The sequence below is a fragment of the Rhea pennata genome, chromosome 23, assembly GCF_028389875.1.
Source record: "Rhea pennata isolate bPtePen1 chromosome 23, bPtePen1.pri, whole genome shotgun sequence".
Lineage (NCBI taxonomy): Eukaryota > Metazoa > Chordata > Aves > Rheiformes > Rheidae > Rhea > Rhea pennata.
Window position 1 is genome coordinate 8,119,546 of NC_084685.1, and position 18,413 is coordinate 8,137,958.

At 59.2% G+C, this 18,413-nt stretch overlaps 2 protein-coding genes across 2 annotated transcripts; one reads left to right on the plus strand and one right to left on the minus strand.

Moving 5' to 3' along the window:
• Window positions 1-2,108: 2,108 nt before the first annotated feature.
• TRAPPC3 (trafficking protein particle complex subunit 3) lies at window positions 2,109-9,066 on the minus strand. Its single transcript, XM_062594181.1, has 5 exons — window positions 8,977-9,066; window positions 5,843-5,940; window positions 5,506-5,605; window positions 4,781-4,963; window positions 2,109-4,246 (listed from the first exon to the last, which is right to left on the minus strand). Exons 1-5 carry the CDS (start codon window positions 9,016-9,018, stop codon window positions 4,127-4,129), a joined length of 543 nt encoding a protein of 180 aa, XP_062450165.1. The 5' UTR covers window positions 9,019-9,066; the 3' UTR covers window positions 2,109-4,126.
• Window positions 9,067-12,933: 3,867 nt separating this feature from the next.
• On the plus strand, window positions 12,934-16,641 carry LOC134150271 (uncharacterized). The gene is made up of 14 exons (XM_062594056.1): window positions 12,934-13,107; window positions 13,188-13,348; window positions 13,469-13,628; window positions 13,807-13,977; window positions 14,059-14,150; window positions 14,281-14,438; window positions 14,528-14,631; window positions 14,760-14,984; window positions 15,096-15,181; window positions 15,319-15,455; window positions 15,538-15,627; window positions 15,720-15,928; window positions 15,997-16,203; window positions 16,277-16,641. Exons 1-14 carry the CDS (start codon window positions 12,934-12,936, stop codon window positions 16,562-16,564), a joined length of 2,262 nt encoding a protein of 753 aa, XP_062450040.1. The 3' UTR covers window positions 16,565-16,641.
• Window positions 16,642-18,413: the final 1,772 nt, after the last annotated feature.

Consider the following 18,413-nt stretch of genomic DNA (forward strand, 5'->3'; position numbering starts at 1 on the left):
CAGCTGACACGTGCCTTGGCTGCAGGGAGGACGAGACGCTCCACCGGCGAGGTGAGGAGCAACCCCGGCCGTTCGGCAGCGGGATGTGCCAGCTGTTTTCACCAGCTACCCCACCTCCAACAGCACCAGGCCAACCCCCTTCCCAGCCCCGGGGCTAACGGGCAAAACGCCCACCGCAGTAAAGCCCCACCGCTCCCCGCAGCGTTCGCAGGAACAGACGGGGCTTGTGCGCAGGACGGACTGCCCCCAGCCCAGCGCGGGCACCTGACGCCCAGGTGTGCTGCAGCCTGCGAGCAGCGGCCGCAAAATTAGAAACAAGTAACTCTGGTGGGACGCAGAGAGGCAAGGTCATAGCAGAAGCTGGTGGAAGATGAACCTAAGCCCCGGCTACTCCCAGCCACAGCGCCTGCTGGGACGGAGATGCAGGGCGGAGGGGTGCAGTCGTGAGGGGGTGATGCTCTTCGGGCCCCCTCCCCACCTCCCACCCCGCAGAGATGCGCTGGCACGTGCAAGCTGGCCCTGCTCCTGGACGCCCACCCGGGTTTGCCACGCGCCGCCACCCTCTCCATCCGCTGCTGAAGGTCATTCTCTAAGCCGCCCCTCCCTTACCCCTACTGCAACGCAATTTGCCCTCAGCTGCAAAAATCAGACTGCTCAGGGCTTCTCTGCTCAGTGCGAGGTAAGGAGACCCGGCAGCCCCGCGCCGCAGCCCCCCCGCAGCCGTGCCCGCGCGCTGCCGTGGGGCTGCCCCTGCTCAGCGTGCCAGCGCGAGCGCCCGGCTGCCTGCTGCAAGGGGCCCGAGAGGCTCCCCGCCACGTCGCCCGGGGGTCGCGCCGGGGGGCTCAGCCCCATCCCGCCGGTGGGCGGCCTTGTCTCCCGAGCAGACCCGGGCGCGTTCCCCCACCCTGGCTCCCAAGACTCGGGCTGGCTGGTAGCTCTCCAGGTCTGCGCCTGTTCGGCAGGAGGCCGACACAGCCTCCCTGCAAGGCTAAGGGGCTCCTCACAGCTTTCCTAATCTATAGGGGAAACATACTTGAGACCTGGCATTTGGTGGTGTTTGACTTGGACCGGGGCCCGCTGCCGCCTGAAAGCGAAGGGGAGCTGCAGTGTTATAACAAGCATTACACCGACAACGAGAACAGCCCCTCCAAGCTTGTCCGGGGCTTTAAACCCTCAACTGCTCTGTGCTAATGGAGATCAGACCTGGATAACGAATCACTGGGGACTGGCTAGCGCCAGGAGCCAGGTGCTCGCCTCCAGGGAACAGCTCACGCGGGCTGAACTTGCCTATTGTATTTTTCCCAGAACACTGATGCTGAATTGCTTCAGCTGTCGCCAGGAGGGCCTGCGGGGGCTCAGCGCCCGGGGCAGTGCAACAGGAGCGGCAAGGCGGAGCGGAGCCGAGCCGCAGGGCACCCCTACGGAAGACGAGCGAGACCGACCGTCAGACGTCAGCACGGGTAAGGCGTGCCACGCAGGGTGCTCTCGCGCTGCATGCTCCTCGGGAGTGCTTATGCAGTTTACACAAGAAAGGAAAGCTGAAATTCCTTCTATAGCGCCAGCAGTTTCCACTCCTTGCCCCCGCGCTCACACTCACCGCACCGCACGACTGAGAGCGGCTGTGGAGTAGCACCCACCCAAAGCTTGAACAGTCAGTGCCCAGGAAGAGAGTATAGGTGCATCCCCAGATTATTTCTCCAGTATGAACAGCATTTTCTCAGCTCAGACCTGCAAAAGACTGCCTTAGGCTGATGTTACTAAGTCTCTGCTAACGTACATGCAGGAATATTCAGGGGGCAGAAAAAGGCCAGTGCTCAAACAAGCAAACACAGTCTGGTTTCCCAGCGCTCCAGATCAGCCCCTGTATACCACTCCCTTCAGCCACAATCCCTCCGTGCACTGAATATTGGGCAGGTTTCCTTCAAGCAGCTCAGTTAACCGCTTTCACACAAGCCAGCAGCCAGACATTCTTTGTGCTGCACTCCCATCACCCTGCCAGCCCAAGGCAGCGAAGCAAACCCACACTGCTCAACTGCTCCTCCTCCAACAGCACAGGCTTCAAAATAAATTGGAGGGAAAAAAAAAAAAAAAAAAAGGAAACCAAAGAATTGACATTAGGATTTCTTTTAATGTAATTGCTTTTAAAATGCATCCTTAAAATGACTTATAATGATCAATGATGAGAAACATCTGATCTTTTTGCACCTTTGCAACATGCCCACGCAGCACCTATACCTCCTAAACACATTAGCCACAGCTGTTTCTTGATGTAATTCTCTCACCGCTTTTAAAGTGACTCATTGCCCCTTTACAGGACAAACAAAACATATGGGAGCATCCAAACACATAGCCTATAGGGGATTCATTTGGGCAAAAAAGGGACTGGCTGAGCCATCCAGAGTCCAGATGGTTCAGTGTTCAAGAAAATAACCTGGATTCCCCGACAAACCTAAATTACTAGCAGATGGACTAATGAGAATGGTCACAGCTCAGAGGTTCATTTCAAGCCTTCCACAACCTAGTCATAACTCCGCTAGCAGAATGGGCTTAGACTGTAGAGTTCAGTCCATCACCTCAGCCTAACCCCCTCTGGAAGAGGGACAGTGTTTGCCCCAAATGCAGACTCAGGCTGGCCTAAAGCAGGGTGAATTCTTTGGGACTTTTCAAGTACAACAAAGAAGGAAATTACAGGAGTGGGTAACTCACTTTAGAGAAACGCAGGAGGTCTGTAGCCTTACTCCCACCAGTACGTATGGCACAAACAGCAGCTTTCTCTCTTACACCTTACACTCAGGCATAAACCTACAAAGATGTTCAAGCCACTAGTGCTTGTGGAAGTCAATGGGTGCTGTGGACTTCAGGCTCCTAGATATCCCTGTGAATTTGTGCCTTCATGCTATGTAAAGTGATTAGAGAATTAAATGTCTGACTGCAGGTTCTGGATGAGTAGGGTGACAAAAAAAAGAGGATTTTCCAATTTCTTGGGTTCTGAGATATAACATTACTTTGTGTATTTAGTTACTCTACTCAACAGCAGGTATTACAGACTGCTGTATCTTGCCAATTCAAATAATATGGAAAATCGTGGTTTAGCCTAAATATGTATGTGACATCCCCTTCACATTGTGCAGTATTTAAGAGCAGAAGAGACTCTATTTGCCGAAATGCATTTAACACTTCCCAATTGTTATTCTGAGTTTTATTTTTTAGTTCTGTCAACCCAACAAACAGGCTCAAGGCAGCATACACTGCAGAACACCAAAGACATTTCAGCCACTAGCTCCATATCTCTGTTTAAAATTTTCAGTGTTTTTTTTTGCATACAATTTACTGGCCCTCCCCTTCCAAGAGGAGAATAAAGAGAGTAACACACAAACAACATCCCGTTAGAGAATGGTATTGCTGAGTTTGCTTTCAGAAACACTGCTAGAGGAAGAGAAAGGGGCAGAAAGGCCCAGGCAGAACAGACCTTCTGAGCTTGCCAGCACTAGGTGATGCCAGATGCCATCGCCCTCTGAGAGAAGGAACCTCTCTGACAGGATGCCAAGCTCTGAAACAGCTCTGTCAAATCTCCTTAGGATCAAGTTTGCATTTTACTAGTAACTTCAGAATCAATTGCAGGAAGCCAGTTTGGTCTACAGGAATATTATGTGCTTATGTCAGAGTGCATTTTAGCAACCTCTTTTTAAGAACAGCATTTAACAAACTCAGTGGGCACTCATATCTTGATCTCCAATTCTGGTTATAAAACCTGGATTCAGATTTGAACAGACTGAAGCTCTTTCAGAGTTTGAGCAGTAGTTCTTACACAACCAAATATCACAATTAGAAACAGTGTAGAAAGAGTCCCCAGGGGGATATGAAAAAGACATCACCTTATGAAAAAGCTTCAGAATGAACCTGTGAAATAAACAGCAACCAGGCAATTGTCTTCTATGGAAGATGGAAGTAACAGTAGAAGAATATAACATCTTAAACAGTCAGTGAGTCAGTCTGAACATACAGGGGCACTATATCCCTACAGATCTGTGATAAAAGCACACTATATCCCTACAGATCTGTGATGAAAGCTAACCACCACAGCCAGCTGGTCCCCTCCAGTCCCAAAGGGAGACTGGGTTGTAAATCACTCTTCACCAGCTGGGAGATTGTCTTCAATCCGCCTGATGAACTTCATTCTTATTTCTGTGACGCTGTCGCCTTTCAACGTGTCCTGCACAAATTTTACATCCACAGCCATCTGAACCTAGGTGATGGAAGAGGAAAGAGGTGTTACCTCCATTATAATAACAGCTTCCCTAGAAACCATCTAACCATAAAGCACCAGCTTAAGGACTCAGAGGACATGACATGCACTGCAGAGCTCTAGAGAAGCCCTAATTAGTTTTCAAGATCACTTCTTCCCTGTACATTGTGGCCTTTGGTTGCTTATGGCACAGCGGGTATCCTGCCTAGACAACATACCTCCTTCAGCATAACTGGCACTCCCTCCAAAGACACCAATTAACCCTATCACTCAGGGCTACATCTCCTGCTGCTCTGTGTATATTTCTCAAAAACTTCGGCTAAGTAAGACTATCTGCCGTATGTGACAGCAACAAAGCACTCCTCCATTTCTGCTCTTTCCTTGCTATGAATGTCAAGTCCAAAACCAACCCAGAAGCCACAAACACAGACCAGACATTGAAGTATCTGCTGATATTTTGGTTACTCATATATGTATCTTCAAAGCCCAAATTTCTATGACCTCTCTGTCTTACCAGATGAGACATTGGCTTACCATTTCCAAGGCACCTCGCAGCACTCCACACAACAAGTTGGAATAGATGAGAGACGAGTGGTTGTCAGGGAGTTCGACGAAGTCCACCAAGGGGTTATTTTCCAAAATCAGAGAGAACTCATCACCTCCAGGACTCCAGTTGGTGATGCTTGGAGTGATGCCCAAATACATTTTAAATGCTATCTGTTACATTAAACAGAGTACGAACAAGAACATGACCCATGAAGTCACAGCATTACTTTGATCTTTGTCAAAAAAATTTGCTAATGGGTTTTGAAAATACCACTCCTTTCTGTCAATTCCCACCAGTCAGCAAAACTCAGGGGCCTAATTTCTCTTTTTTTTTCTAAAATCTCACTCAAAAATTTCACAACCACCTTGTGAATAGCAAATACTCTTTCCTCACAAACAAAGGGATATAGAGGGTCCTCCTCAAGGAAAGATGTCTATAGACATCACTGGAACTAGATTTCATTGGTTTCTGGACATATGAGGAACTCCGGTTGAGGTTCAAATTGACTCCAAAGTAGCTATTTAAACTCAGCTATTAAGTAACTACCAAATGTACTTTAGAATGTTTCTCACCATTTATCTTCTCACTCCATATTAAAATTCCATTTAAACTCCTATGTGAGAACATACAGTAGCCCACACACACCGGTTATGCCACGCAAATACATATAACCCAACACTAACAATCTGACCAGCTGAGCTTTGACAATTACCTTTGCAATAACATCTGCAGTTTCACGGAAATCATGACATCTTCCCACATTGGATCGGGCCAAAAAGTCTTCTATTAGCCGAACACCTATGTTGTAACCCCTGTCAACGTACCAAAGAGCAACAAGCCACAGAATCGGAACTGTGAAGCTTTTGAAAGACAGTCAACACAGCAAGAAGATATTGGGGAAAAATAATAATTCTGGGAAATAACAACAGTAAATAAGACTCAATCTGTAAGATTTCATTCTCAGAGCAGCTAAAAGACAGTAGAACAGATAGCTGTGCCAACTATGAACTTGAGTTCCTACAGGGCACCACTGCAGCAGATCTACTCACATTTTGTCAAGCTGCTTGTTGACATCCTCATCATTCTCGTAGTCCTTGCACAGCTGGGTGACCAGAGCTCCATATGTCAGTGTGAAGAGCTCTGAGTTCTAGACAGAGGCAAAAGCAATTTAGCACAAGCCAAGAGAAAAACTGACGAGCACTCCTATGTCTGTGTCCAGTGCTGCTTCAGCTGGCTTGGAAGGCAGGAACAGAAACCTGGTGCCTCAGAGGAATTTGGTGCTTAATAAACAGAGATCCCAGTTCATATTTTGGCAAGGCAACTTCAATCTTGTTTGAAAAAGAACACCTCCTCTGATTAGAAACAATCGAGTACTTTTGTTCCCTCCCTTTCCCCATACACACAGCACTTCCCATTAACATGTATCAAGTCTGACCTGAAGAGGCCAGCTAGAAGGCTGTTCACAGAACAGTATGAAAGTAAGAATGGCTACCAAGCTGCTAGTTAGCATCTCTCTGCCATATTCAGCACTTCCCAAGAGAACTGGAATGACACCTCCAAGTCATTTCACGTATGCTATTGAATAATTCCTGGACTTGCAGTTGCCAGGGACCTGAATTTATTTCAACCAATGCCCTAGCAGTGAAAGGTCCTATGGCTCAGATTGCTTTCTGTAGCCAATGTTTCATAAATGCACTACAAGTGGGTGACATCTGTTAAGTTCCATTTATGGTTCAACAGGACAAAAAAATACTTATCCATTCATAGATTTAATATATTCTTCTACCATGAAGAAGTGATACTAATTTGATCCTTAGAAACTTATCTAGCCACAAAAGTTACCACAATAAGCCAAAATCAGCTCATCAGACTTAGAACAGGAACAGCAAGGACTGCTTCAGGACAGGACTGAATACATCCGCGGATCTGTACTGTATACACTCACTTTCTGTGTCTGGCTAAGATCAGAATTACTTGCCCTTCCTTCACATGGTTGCCAGATTTGCAGAGGATATGAGGGAACCTGCTTTCTCTTGCAGATGCTACCGTAACATTTCCTGAATCTGAAGCAAGTATTTCTCAGTTAGCATTTTCTTGGAAATCCTTAAATCAGACCAGTGCTTACATGGTCACAAACATGCCGCAAAACAAAAAGCTACAATAGTTTTTAGCTTTTCATAGTACCTGAAGTAAGTCTGTTCAGCGGCAAATAAGCCATTTTAATACAATTTTTACTTCTGCTTTCAGTTTTAGCAATTAGAAGCATTACAGAAAGTCTAATCTCAGATTAAAAGCCTATCACCTACCATGAGATGCATAGATGCAGAAGGTGAAATGAATGGCAAATACCAATACTAGAGAATGAAAGCAGCAGGCAGAAAGGAAGGGAAAAGAGACAACATCAGAGTTAAGTGACAACACTAATCACACTTCATTCTGAACAAGTTTACACAAAGCCAAGACAAACACAAGAAGGAATCACTCCCAAACTGCAACATTCAACAAATAGGAATTAGGTTTGTTAGAAGATACAGGGAATTCCATCTTGTCATTGTAATTCATGAGGTCAACAGTGATTAGCTACCAAGAGATTTTAGGCATATGAAAAGAACCAGTCAGGCTCCTGGCTACTTTTGCTTAATTTTAGATCTAAAGAACTGACACATATTCTTTATGTTTAGTGCTTACAATTCTACTTTCATCTTGAAAAGATAAAGATTGTTTAAATTTAAGTTACCCAAGAATGACAAGGTGGAAGTCTCCTTGAACTCAACTAGCAGAGTCAGATATTTGGCAGAGAATTTAACAGACATGCAACAAAGGTTATGCTATTTTTAAGGGTTTAAGTAATTTTAGTAAAGATAGTGCCTGGCAGCTGGAGAGAGTAGGGGGTGAATGGATGGAGAAAATACAGCCATTACCAGTCCAAGATGTTGTCATTTCTGATATCAAGCCATGAAGCTTTCACCTACTGTTATCAGTCTGAAGAGTGTGCAAGAAACCCCACAGTGATCACAGTTATTGCCTGCAAGCTGCTGTTTAGGTAACTTTGAATTTTTGCAACAAAAAAAACTTCAAAATTCATTTTTGTAAATCATATCTTCATCTTCAGTCAGCCTAATGGAATTAAAGTGCCTAAAGCCTTTCCATTAATTATATTTTTTGCATTGCAGTTCAGTGTATAATCTCACCATATTGTCATGTTGTGGCCATAAAAATGCCTGAAAGCTAATTAAATAACACTAACTCCTTAAACAAAAATCACTGTCCACACTAGAAGAGGATCAGTTTGTGGTGAGGTGGGAAGACAGCAGTGGGTTGCTGTCCAGGTGCTGGTGAGTCTGAACCACCCAATAAGCACCTGAATGCACTGTCATGTCCTACATGTAGAAATGGCCAAAGAGGGAGGAAAAAACATTTTATTTTTAACTCACAATTTCAATATTGTCACTGCATCAAAAATGAATCGATTTCATTTCTTCTGAGCTAGAACTAGACCCGCACTCTTTAGCTTTGCTCTTTGTCGCTTTTGCACTTCTCAGTACAGCTGGACTGATAACATGGATCAGGGTTAGGGAGAACAAAACACAGAGACACAAGGAAAGCTTGTGCTTTGGGATTGTGAAGTTAGTATGTGGCCTTTCCACAATCGGAAATATCCAGAAGCCAGCTTCCCAGCTCTCTGCCGCTCCCTGCCTTGCCTTGCACGCGGCAGGGGATCACTTTCCGAACCATCGCGGGTCCTGGGCGTTTAAGCTAAGCTCACTCAAAGGCTGTCGCATTTCCCTAGGCTGCTGGGGTACCTGTCACGCAGCACCGCTCCCGCACCGCTGCCACAAGGGCGGCGCACGGGAAACGCAGCCAGGCTGGGAGGCGCAGCCTGGGCGGCATCGCGGCGCTGCCAGAGGAGCGGGCCGCGGGGCAGGGCCCACGCGACGGGTCCTGGGGACGGAGGGGTGTTAACCGAGCGCAGCCCCCTTAGGAGCGGCCGCGCCGCCTCCGCGGGGCGCCCTGCGGCTTGCGGCCCGCGATCGCCCGCACACGGGGCCCCGCGGCCTGTCACCGCCGGGGGGCCCGGCCTGCCCTCGAGGGGCCCCGCGGCCTAACCCCCCCGGGGCGGCGCAGGGACCCCCGATCGGGGCCCCGATCGCGGCCCCCTCGGGCGCCGCGGCCCCGCCGTTACCATTTTCTTGCTCTCGGTGCCGCGGCCGGCCTGGCGCGACATCCTGCCCGGCCCGCTGCGTCGCCCGGCCCGGCCCAGCCCGGCCCGGCCGCCTGCCGCCCCGCCCCGCCCCGCCTCGCCCCGCCGCGGCCCCCAGCGCTCTCCGCGCGAGGCGCGACGGGACTTGGAGTCCGCGCGCTGCCCGCAGCCGCCGCCGCGGCGCGGCCGCCGAACTACGCGCCCCACAAGGCCTCGCGCGCCGTCCGCAGCGCGTCGTCACCGGTCCCGGGAGGGCGGGGCGGAATCGTCAGCCGCCCACACGTGACCGAGAGCGCCTACATTTCCCGGCATGCCATGGGGGGGGGGGGGGGGGAACGACTACAGTTCCCAGCAGGCTCTGGGGTGGGTGGGGCTGTAGCGTGCTTGCGCGCCGCCTGGGGGCGCGCGCTGCACGCGGCTGGCGGCGCGGCGGCGCGGGCCGGTTCGCTCCGGTTCGCTCCGGCTCGGTCCGCGTCGCGCGGGCTGCGCGGCCCCCTCCGTGCACGGGGGCGGGCGGTCGCCGCGGGGTGCGGCTGGCCGTGCGCTCGGGAGGGCAAGGCCGGTTCGTTCAGCACGGCAGTGACCGCGGTGCGCCTCGCGTTCATAGTCTGTTTATCTGGTTTTGTTTCTTCTCCTTGACTTTCGATTTCCAGGATGTCCGCGCGGGAGTGGGGCTGGCGGTGGCCATGTCGCACTGGGCCCGCGAGGAGCAGAGACCAGAAGGCGTGAGGGCTGAGAGGCTGTGACGGTTATGTCGTTAATGCTCCTCCTGATGGTTCCCAGGTCCCTCTTCCAAGTGAAGCCAAGGCGGCAGTCAATGCCACGGCTTCAGACGGGACCAGCAAGTACGTGGCTGCCTCGGCAGAGACTCCTCTAGCGCTTGGTAGTGTTAAGTGAAATTTTTGCCAGGTGAATAATTTTCACCGAAAGTGAAATTGCTGAAGAGAGGACCTACTCATTAAAAAAAAAAAAAGTCCCTGAAAGTACCTGTGTAGACAGGTTGTGTTTTCTTTCCTGCAATGTTTTTCCTTTACCGGGTGGTATGTAGTCAGTGCAGCAATAATAACGGGAAGTGTCAAGGGGGGTGACGTGCTCCCATGCACGTGGGCAGGCAGCCCTCGGCTCAGCACATGCTCCTTAGTGGCTGTGGGCTCCTCACTGAGGCACAACCGAGGGAGAAACCTGCTGTCCCCTTCGCCCTGGATCCAGGGGCAGCAAATGGTGGAATGGGTTTAGTGAAGGCCCTTGCACAGACCTCTGCCCTGTTCAGCCTCGGAGGCAGATTCGTTTCTTCCGTGTGCCAGGAAGGTGTCTGGGATCGCAGTTGACCCTGGAACCCCCAGGTTGGGCTCTGTTCCTCGCGGAGATCCCTGGTGGCTGCCTTAAAGCAGCAACGAGCTATCCTGAGAGCCTCGTGTTTATCCCAGACTTAATCTGGAGGGTCTCAAGTGATCAGAAATGCCAGTGACTAGTAATTCCTCTTTCTCGTTCTTGAATAAGGAATTTTTACCGAGCTTTCAAGCCACAGTTCACTGCAGTGCCAGGCATACATCCAGGAAGGCTGGGGGATACACCATATTAGCAGGTATCTCTGTGCAGGTTTTACATTGGTATTATGGAAAAAGCCATAATAGAACTTCTCAGGCAAACCACTGCAGGCACTGCAAATCCCTCAGTTAATCAAGGGGACTTGAGATCCCAGAGTTAGACAGGTTTTCTATCGTAAGAACAGCAGCCTTCTGCCACTTCAAGGGAGCATCTGAAACACAGGAAGAAAACCTGAGGTTTCAGAAGCCCCTTCTTTAGAGCTACCTCCCTGTGCCACCGTTCCTTAGGTTTGCTGTGGTCGAGAGGTCCTTTTGCACTTCAGCAGCACAATCTACCAGTGAATTGCCCTTAAATGAGAGGGATTGGCACGTGGTCCGGGAGGACCAGAGCATGCAGCCCCTGGGCGCCCTGGCCACGGGTGATGCTAAGGGGATTAGCAGTGCCCTAAAGAGCCAAGAACTTGCTCCGCTCCTTGCCAACATGGCTGGGACACAGCAAGGTGGGACGCACTGTGGCTGATGCCCTTTTCCCAACACCTAGTGCAATATGAGAGACTTGCTCTGAAGATATATGCAACCTCCAGAAAGGAATATATTGTTTTTAGTAGGGAATCAATCATTATTATGGCTCGCTTTCCAATGGCGCTCTTGGCTGAAAATGAGCCAGAATTAATAAAATATACATTGACTACACATGACCTAATTCCCTAAACAGACATTCCTTGTTTCTTTTTCCAGGTCTGAGGCTCATATTTTATCCCCGTGTAGCAGGAAATACTTGGTTCAGATCAATGGCTTTTCTGGACCAGGCACTGATTTCCATACTTTGCAGCTATTTATTGCATTGACATTTCAAAAAAAGACAGAGGACGGTGCTTTAATGAGGGACAGCAAATCCCCAGATCACAAGGAGGCGGCAGCCCGATGTGGGACAGCTGCCAGCCCTCGCGCAGGACCGGGGAGCCGGTGGCCTCCTCCGGCCAAGCACCTGCCCATGGAGGCTGATCGCCGCGCCGCCAGGCCTGCCGTCTGCGTGTCCCTGGGCTGGGTGTCCGCGGGGCACAGCTGCAGGGCTGGGGACGGATGTCTACGTGCAGGCACCTTCCCTGCTGCCTGCCTTCCCTTCTTCCCTCTACCCATCCAACTGCCCGTTCCACTGGGAAGTGCTTCTTTCGGAGGGGTTGGAAGGTTGCCTGTGGTGGTCAGACCAGGTTTCAGTATCCCAGCAGGGCTGTTGGCATTGCTGTCACTGCTGGCTGGAAGCAGCCGTCTGGGCTAGGGTGCTTTGAGTCCTCTGCTTGGCGATCTCCCTCTCCAGGGCTGGGCACTGCGCTGGATGCTCCGGAGGAAAAGTCCTGGGTCAAAAGCAGCAAGGATGTTGCAGGAGAAAAGCTCTTCTGAAGGGATCAAGTGCTCTCCTGTGCTCGGTGCCCCCACCTGGGGCAGGGCCGGGTGCCCGGCTGGCCAGCCAGGCGCGACCAGGCCTGCAGCGAGCCGCAGCACCCTGGCCTCGCTTCCTGCTCACCAGCTCTCACATGTTTGAAATTGTGCGTTATCCCCACGGCATGTTCATTAATAACCCCATAGCCTAAATCTGCCAGCTGGGCCGAGCTCTGATTTATAGGGCTCTTGAATCAGGTATTTCTGACCCCCCGAGCCCGAGCAGCCTCCCCAGCAGAGCCCTCTGCTCGCAGGCGGTCGCTGCCCTCGCCCCCGTGGGAGCAGGGGGCTGGAGGGGCCCGGCCCAGGGGCCCAGCCGTGGGCTCTGCTTCCCACAGGCAGCCCTGGGAGCTGCGGCTGGTCCAGCCCGGAGCGATGGGGAGCGCGCCAGGGCCGGGGGATGGCCAGGGCCAGGGGATGGCCTTGGAGGGCACTACCGAGGGGGAAGAGCCGTTCGCGTTCAGGCGCCCGTCCCCAGCGCGCCCCGGCACGGCCCCGTGCCCAGCGCGTTCGGGCGCAGCCCCACGGCCGGCGCAGCCCCACGGCCGGCGCGCCCCGCTCTGGCCGCCCGGGGCGGCTCTTCCCCTGCCCGACGGTGCCAGGCCGCTGGGGCAGAAGCCAGGACACGAGCGTGTCCTGCCATCTGCCACCGGAGCGTGGAGGCCGGGCACGGCTGGCTCCGCACCCGTGGGGCGTTTGCTCGGGGCTCGGCAGGGCCGGTGCCGCGCTGACCCAGAAGCTGCCGGCGCCGCTCGGCCTTCGGGGGCCGGGGCTGGGCAGGGGCACGGCTCGCCGGGGCGCAGCGGGGCTCCCGGCCGGGGCCGGGCCGGGCCGCGCTCCGCCCCGCGCTGCGCCGCAGGGCCGCGGAGCACCGCCCCGGGGCGGTCGAGCCGAGCCGAGCCGAGCCGAGCCGAGCCGAGCCGAGCGGGGCCGCGCCCGCCCCGTCGGGGCCATGGCGGCGCTGGTGGGCGCCGCGCTGCTGCTGGGCGCCGCGCTGGGCTGCGGCCGCCCCGTCGGGGCCGTGCCCGGGCCGTTCCCCTTCCCCTTCCTGGACCCGGCGCTGCCCTGGCACCGCCGCCTCGACGACCTCGTGGGCCGCCTCAGCCCCGCCGAGATGGTGCTGCAGGTGCGGGGGGGGCCCCGGCCCCGGCTCCGGGCCCGGCCCCGGCGCCGTCCAGCCCCCGCTGCAGCGTCTCTGCCGCGCAGGTGGCGAGAGGGGGTGCCCTGGGCAACGGCCCCGCGCCCCCCATCCCGCGCCTCGGCATCGGGCCCTACAACTGGAACACGGAGTGCCTGCGGGGCGACGCCGAGGCCCCCGGCTGGGCCACCGCCTTCCCCCAGGCGCTGGGGCTCGCCGCCTCCTTCAGGTACCGGCCGGGCCCCCGGCGCCCCCGGGCCGCCCCCCCCCGGCGCCCCCGGGGCCGGCGCGTGCGGGACGGGGCCCCCCCGGGCTCGCCCTTGCTCTCTCAGCGCCTCTCTTCCCGCAGCCCCGAGCTCGTCTACCGCGTGGCCAACACCACCGCCACCGAAGTGAGGGCCAAGCACAACCATTTCGCTGCCACGGGCCACTACGAGGACCACACGGGGCTCAGCTGCTTCAGCCCGGTGCTGAACATCATGCGGCACCCGCTGTGGGGCAGGAACCAGGTGCCGCGCGGGCGGGCGGGCGGGCGGGCTGGGGGCTCCGCGGAGCCGGGCCCGGCGGGGAGCTGCAGAGCCTCGGGGTGGCAGCAGCTCCGTGGGGAGCGGGGCAACAGCAGGGGCAGGCGCGGCGAGGCGCTGGGGCGGGAGGGCTCCAGCCCGCGTCCCTCTGCGCGTCCTTCAGGAGACGTACGGGGAGGACCCGTTCCTCACCGCGGAGCTGGCCGCCGGCTTCGTGCGGGGGCTGCAGGGCCAGCACCCGCGCTACGTCAAGGCTAGCGCCGGCTGCAAGCACTTCAGCGTGCACGGGGGCCCCGAGAACATCCCCGTGTCCAGGCTCAGCTTCGACGCCAAGGTGAGGGGCGGGTGCGCCGCCGCGGGGGCGGCCGGTGGCTCCCCTGGGCGCTGACCCCTCCCCGCCGCTCGGTGCTTGCAGGTGCTGGAGCGGGACTGGCGCGTGACCTTCCTGCCCCAGTTCCAGGCGTGCGCGCGCGCCGGGTCCTACAGCGTCATGTGCAGCTACAACAGGTACCAAGCGCGGCGGGGCTCGTGGCGGGGCGGCCGCCGGGCCGCGGGGACGCCTCGCGGCCATGGTCCCTTGGTGCTCACCCGTCCGTCTGCCGTGCTCCGGCCCGGCTGATGCCCTCTCCTTCGGCAGGATCAACGGCGTTCCGGCCTGTGCCAACAAGAAGCTGCTGACGGACATCCTGCGGGACGAGTGGGGCTTCGAGGGCTACGTGGTGAGCGACGAGGGTGCCGTGGAGCTCATCATGCTGGGGCACCACTACACGCGCAGCTTCCTGGAGACGGCCGTGGGTGAGCGCGCGGGGCCCGCGGGAGGGACACGGGGTGCCCGGGGGCCGCGCAGCGACGGCGCGCTGATTCCCGTCCCTCGGGCACGGCAGCCGCGGTGAACGCCGGCTGCAACCTGGAGCTCTCCTACGGCCTGAAGAACAACGTCTTCATGCACATCACCGAGGCCTTGGCCATGGGCAACATCACGCTGGAGGTGAGCCGGGAGGGTGCCGGGGCTCGGGGGCGCGCAGGGCCGGGCTGGGGCTGCCGCCCGCCCTCGCTCTGCGCCCCGGCTGCCCCGCGCCGAGCGCGACCGAGCTCTTGCTGCCGGGGTCTTTGCAGACGTTGCGTGCCCGGGTCCGGCCCCTCTTCTACACGCGCCTGCGCCTGGGGGAGTTCGACCCCCCGGCCATGAACCCCTACAGCGCCCTGGACCTGAGCGCCGTGCAGAGCCCCGCGCACCGCACCCTCGCGCTGGAAGCCGCCGTCAAGAGCTTCGTCCTGCTGAAGAACGTGCGGGACACGCTGCCCCTGCGGGCGCAGGAGCTGCGCGGCCAGCGCATCGCGGTGAGCCCCGGCGCGGGGGGACGGAGCCGCGCTGCGCCGCCCCGGCTGCAGCCTCCTCCCTGCGAGCCCGGCGCTGCCCGCGCTCGTCCTCAGCCCCTCTCTGCTCGGCAGGTGCTGGGCCCCTTTGCTGACAACCCCAGGGTGCTCTTTGGGGACTACGCACCCATCCCCGAGCCCCAGTACATCTACACGCCCCGGTAAGACAGACGGACGTGTCCGTCCGTGCCGGGACGAGCCCTTCCTGGGGAGCAGGGGAGAGGCTCGACCCTGAGCCAAGGCGCCTTGGTGTCGCCGGCATTGAAGCCTGACCGCGGGCCGCTTTTCCCCGGCACAGGAGGGGTCTGGAGACGCTGCCCGCCAACGTGAGCTTCGCGGCGGGCTGCGGCGAGCCGCGGTGCCAGCAGTACTCGCCGGCCGAGGTGGAGGCGGCGGCGCGGGGAGCCGACGTGGTGGTGGTGTGCCTGGGCACGGGTACGTGGGGCGGCCCGGGAGGGCCGGCGGCGCGGGGAGGGCCAGCGCCGTCAGCGGGCTCCTGCTCGGTTCTGCCCCGCAGGGACGGACGTGGAGACGGAGGGGAAGGACCGGGAGGACCTCGCCCTGCCGGGCCACCAGCTGCAGCTGCTGCAGGACGCCGTGCGCGCGGGTAGGGGCTCGGCGCCCGCCGCCCCGTGGAGCGCCCGCCGGCGGTGCCGGTGCTGGCGGCAGGTCCCGGTGACGGCCCGCGTCCCTCCGCAGCTGCCGGGCGCCCCGTCGTGCTGCTGCTGTTCAACGCGGGGCCGCTGGACGTGAGCTGGGCGCAGGGGCACGGCGGTGTGGGCGCCATCCTGGCGTGCTTCTTCCCGGCGCAGGCCGCCGGCCTCGCCATCGCCAGGGTGCTGCTGGGCGAGGAGGGCGCCAACCCGGCGGGCCGGCTCCCGGCCACGTGGCCGGCCGGCATGCACCAGGTGAGGCCGGCGCGGCCCCGCGGTGCCCCCCGCCGCCGGCCCCCATCCCACGCGGCCGCTTCCCGCAGGTGCCCCCCATGGAGAACTACACCATGGCGGGGCGGACGTACCGCTACTACGGGCAGGAGCCCCCGCTCTACCCCTTCGGCTACGGGCTCTCCTACACCACCTTCCGCTACCGGGACCTGGTGCTGAGCCCCGCGGCGCTGCCCGCCTGCGCCAACCTCACCGCGTCCGTGGTGGTGGAGAACACGGGGCGGCGGGACGGCGAGGAGGTGAGCGCCGCGGGGCTCCGGCGCGGCTCCGGCCGGGATGCCTCCGGCGGCTGACTGCGCTCCCTGCTTGCAGGTGGTGCAGCTGTACCTGCGGTGGGAGCAGCCCTCCGTGCCGGTGCCCCGCTGGCAGCTGGTGGCCTTCCGCCGGGTGGCCCTGCCGGCCGGCCAGGCGGCCAAGCTGGTCTTCCAGGTGACGGCCGCGCAGCGCGCCGTCTGGGCGCCGCCGTGGCGCCTGGAGCCCGGCGCCTTCACCGTCTTCGCCGGCGGGCAGCAGCCGGGCCAGGAGACGCGGGCCGGCTCCGAGGTGCTCAGCGGGCGGTTTCGGGTGACCGGCGCTGCCCGGCCCCTGAGCAGCTGCTAGAGCCCGGCGCGACGCGGCGGCAGGGTGCTCGGGCATCTGCCTTGCAATAAAGGCTGCCGGTGGCGGCTGGCACTGTGGCCCCACGGCTGTGCTGCGGCGGGGCCAGGCCGGGGCCCCCCCGGGAGTGAGCCCCGGCGGCCCCGGCAGAGCTACAGATCGGGGCGCGGGTGCAGGCGGCCGCTGTGCCGCGGCAGCGCGGGGACGTGGGCAGGGTATGGGCACGGCGTGGCACGCCGGCGCGCTCCCGTGGGTCCGGCTGGGCTGCCCTGGGGGCCCCGGCAGCTCTTCCTCTGAAAATAGCCCCGAGGGTTTTCTCCCGCTGGTGGGACTCCGGGACTTTCCCCCTTCCCTGCTCTGCCGGACCCGGGGCTGAGGGTGCAGCTCCCTCCCTCCCGCGCCGCGGGGCCGGCAGCGGTCCTGGCAAAGCACCCCGCGGTATCGCCGCGTGCGCCGGGTGGGCGAAGTCCGTGCGCGGGCGGGCGGGAAGGGGACGGCGCGGGAGCGGGGCGGCGGGGCCCGCGCGGGACTTTGCCCGCTGGTGTCGGTGCCCCGTCAGCACTGATTTGTTTGCCGTCCTCGCGTCCCTGTTTGCCTCCCGTCGGCGTGCGGGGCTGGGGCGGGCTGGTGCTCGTCTCTGCTCCGACGCCGCCTCGGGGCAGGCCCCGGCGGGGGCTGGTGCTGCTGCCGAGAGGGGCACGGCGAGACCCGCTTCACGCCTGCTGCGGCGGCTCCGGGCTGGCCCCCAGCCGTGCCAGCTCCCGCTGGCTCCTTGGGCAGCGCCTGTGCAGCGGCTGCTGACAGCCCTTCGGTTTGGGGGGTGCTGAGCACCCCGTCAGCGCCGCGCGGGAGCCAAGCGCCCCTCCGCACACCAGGGCCGAGCCCGTGGCAGCGGGTCCCCGGCAGCAACGGCTGCTCTCGCACGCACGCCTGCTTGTAATTAGCTCATTGATTTTTCCGTGCGGTGGGGCAGGGTGGCCGTGCCCAGCGCGCGTGGGAACTGGGGGGGGGGTTAGGGCGGGGGCTCAGCCTGCGGCAGCGCGGTCGATAGCTGCTCTGCGCGTTACATAACGCCGTCGGCTCGGCAGAGCGAGGCCCCCCGAGCTTCCCGGCTCCGTGCCCCCCTCCTCGCCGGGCCCCCGCTCCCGGTGGGAAGGACCCAGATCCCTGGCGCTGCCTGTCCCGGACCCCGGAGGGCCGCCCGCTGCCTGCTCCGAGCCGAGGCCGCGGATGCAGCGTGGATGAGAGGCGCTGGGCGCCGCGGCACGGCTCCGGGTGCCTCGGCCTCACGAGGCAAAACCGGCTCCGAGAGCAGCCCGGCGGCGCCGAGCACGCGGGCCCCGCCGGGTCCCTCGTGTGCCGGCCTCCGAGGCTGGGGCCGCGCAGGCGTGCGGAGCGGTGCCCGCTCCCTCTCCGCGCCAAGCCGCCCCCAGCCCAGCCGGCTCCTTGTCCTCTGGGATTTCCCCCATGCTCGCACATTTATCCAGGCACAAGGGGGTTAGGAGAGAGCGGCGTGCACTGGCTGGGCATGTCCCAGCATCGCTCCTGGGCCGCGCTGCTCCCGGCACGGCCGCGTCCTGCACGCGTGGCACTGCCCGTGCAGCATTCCCCAGCGGGGAGTCAGCCGGGAGCTTCAGGAAGCCTCGGCCTCGAGCAGACCTCGCTCCTTCCCTTAGCGGCGACGGGAGAGCAGCTTCCCGGCAGCCCCGCGCATCCCCGGTGAGCCCAGTGCCCCCGCACGGCCCCTCTCCGGCGGGGCCACTTCGCCCTCCCCATCCTTCCCCCGGTGCCCAGCTCCTCCTGAGCCAGCGGCTCAGGTCTGCCGCGCAGCCGCTGCACCCGGTGCATCTCC

Bases quoted from the DNA above. Each gene is read 5' to 3' on its own strand.
- LOC134150271 (XM_062594056.1), top strand. From the start codon at position 12,934: ATGGCGGCGCTGGTGGGCGCCGCGCTGCTGCTGGGCGCCGCGCTGGGC. The intron at 13,349-13,468 runs GTACCGGCCGGG...CTCTTCCCGCAG, and splicing joins GGGCTCGCCGCCTCCTTCAG to CCCCGAGCTCGTCTACCGCG. The intron at 14,151-14,280 runs GTACCAAGCGCG...CTCCTTCGGCAG, and splicing joins GTCATGTGCAGCTACAACAG to GATCAACGGCGTTCCGGCCT.
- TRAPPC3 (XM_062594181.1), bottom strand. From the start codon at position 9,018: ATGTCGCGCCAGGCCGGCCGCGGCACCGAGAGCAAGAAAATG. The intron at 5,606-5,842 runs GTGAGTAGATCT...GTACGTTGACAG, and splicing joins AACAAGCAGCTTGACAAAAT to GGGTTACAACATAGGTGTTC. The intron at 4,964-5,505 runs GTAATTGTCAAA...TTAATGTAACAG, and splicing joins CTGCAGATGTTATTGCAAAG to ATAGCATTTAAAATGTATTT.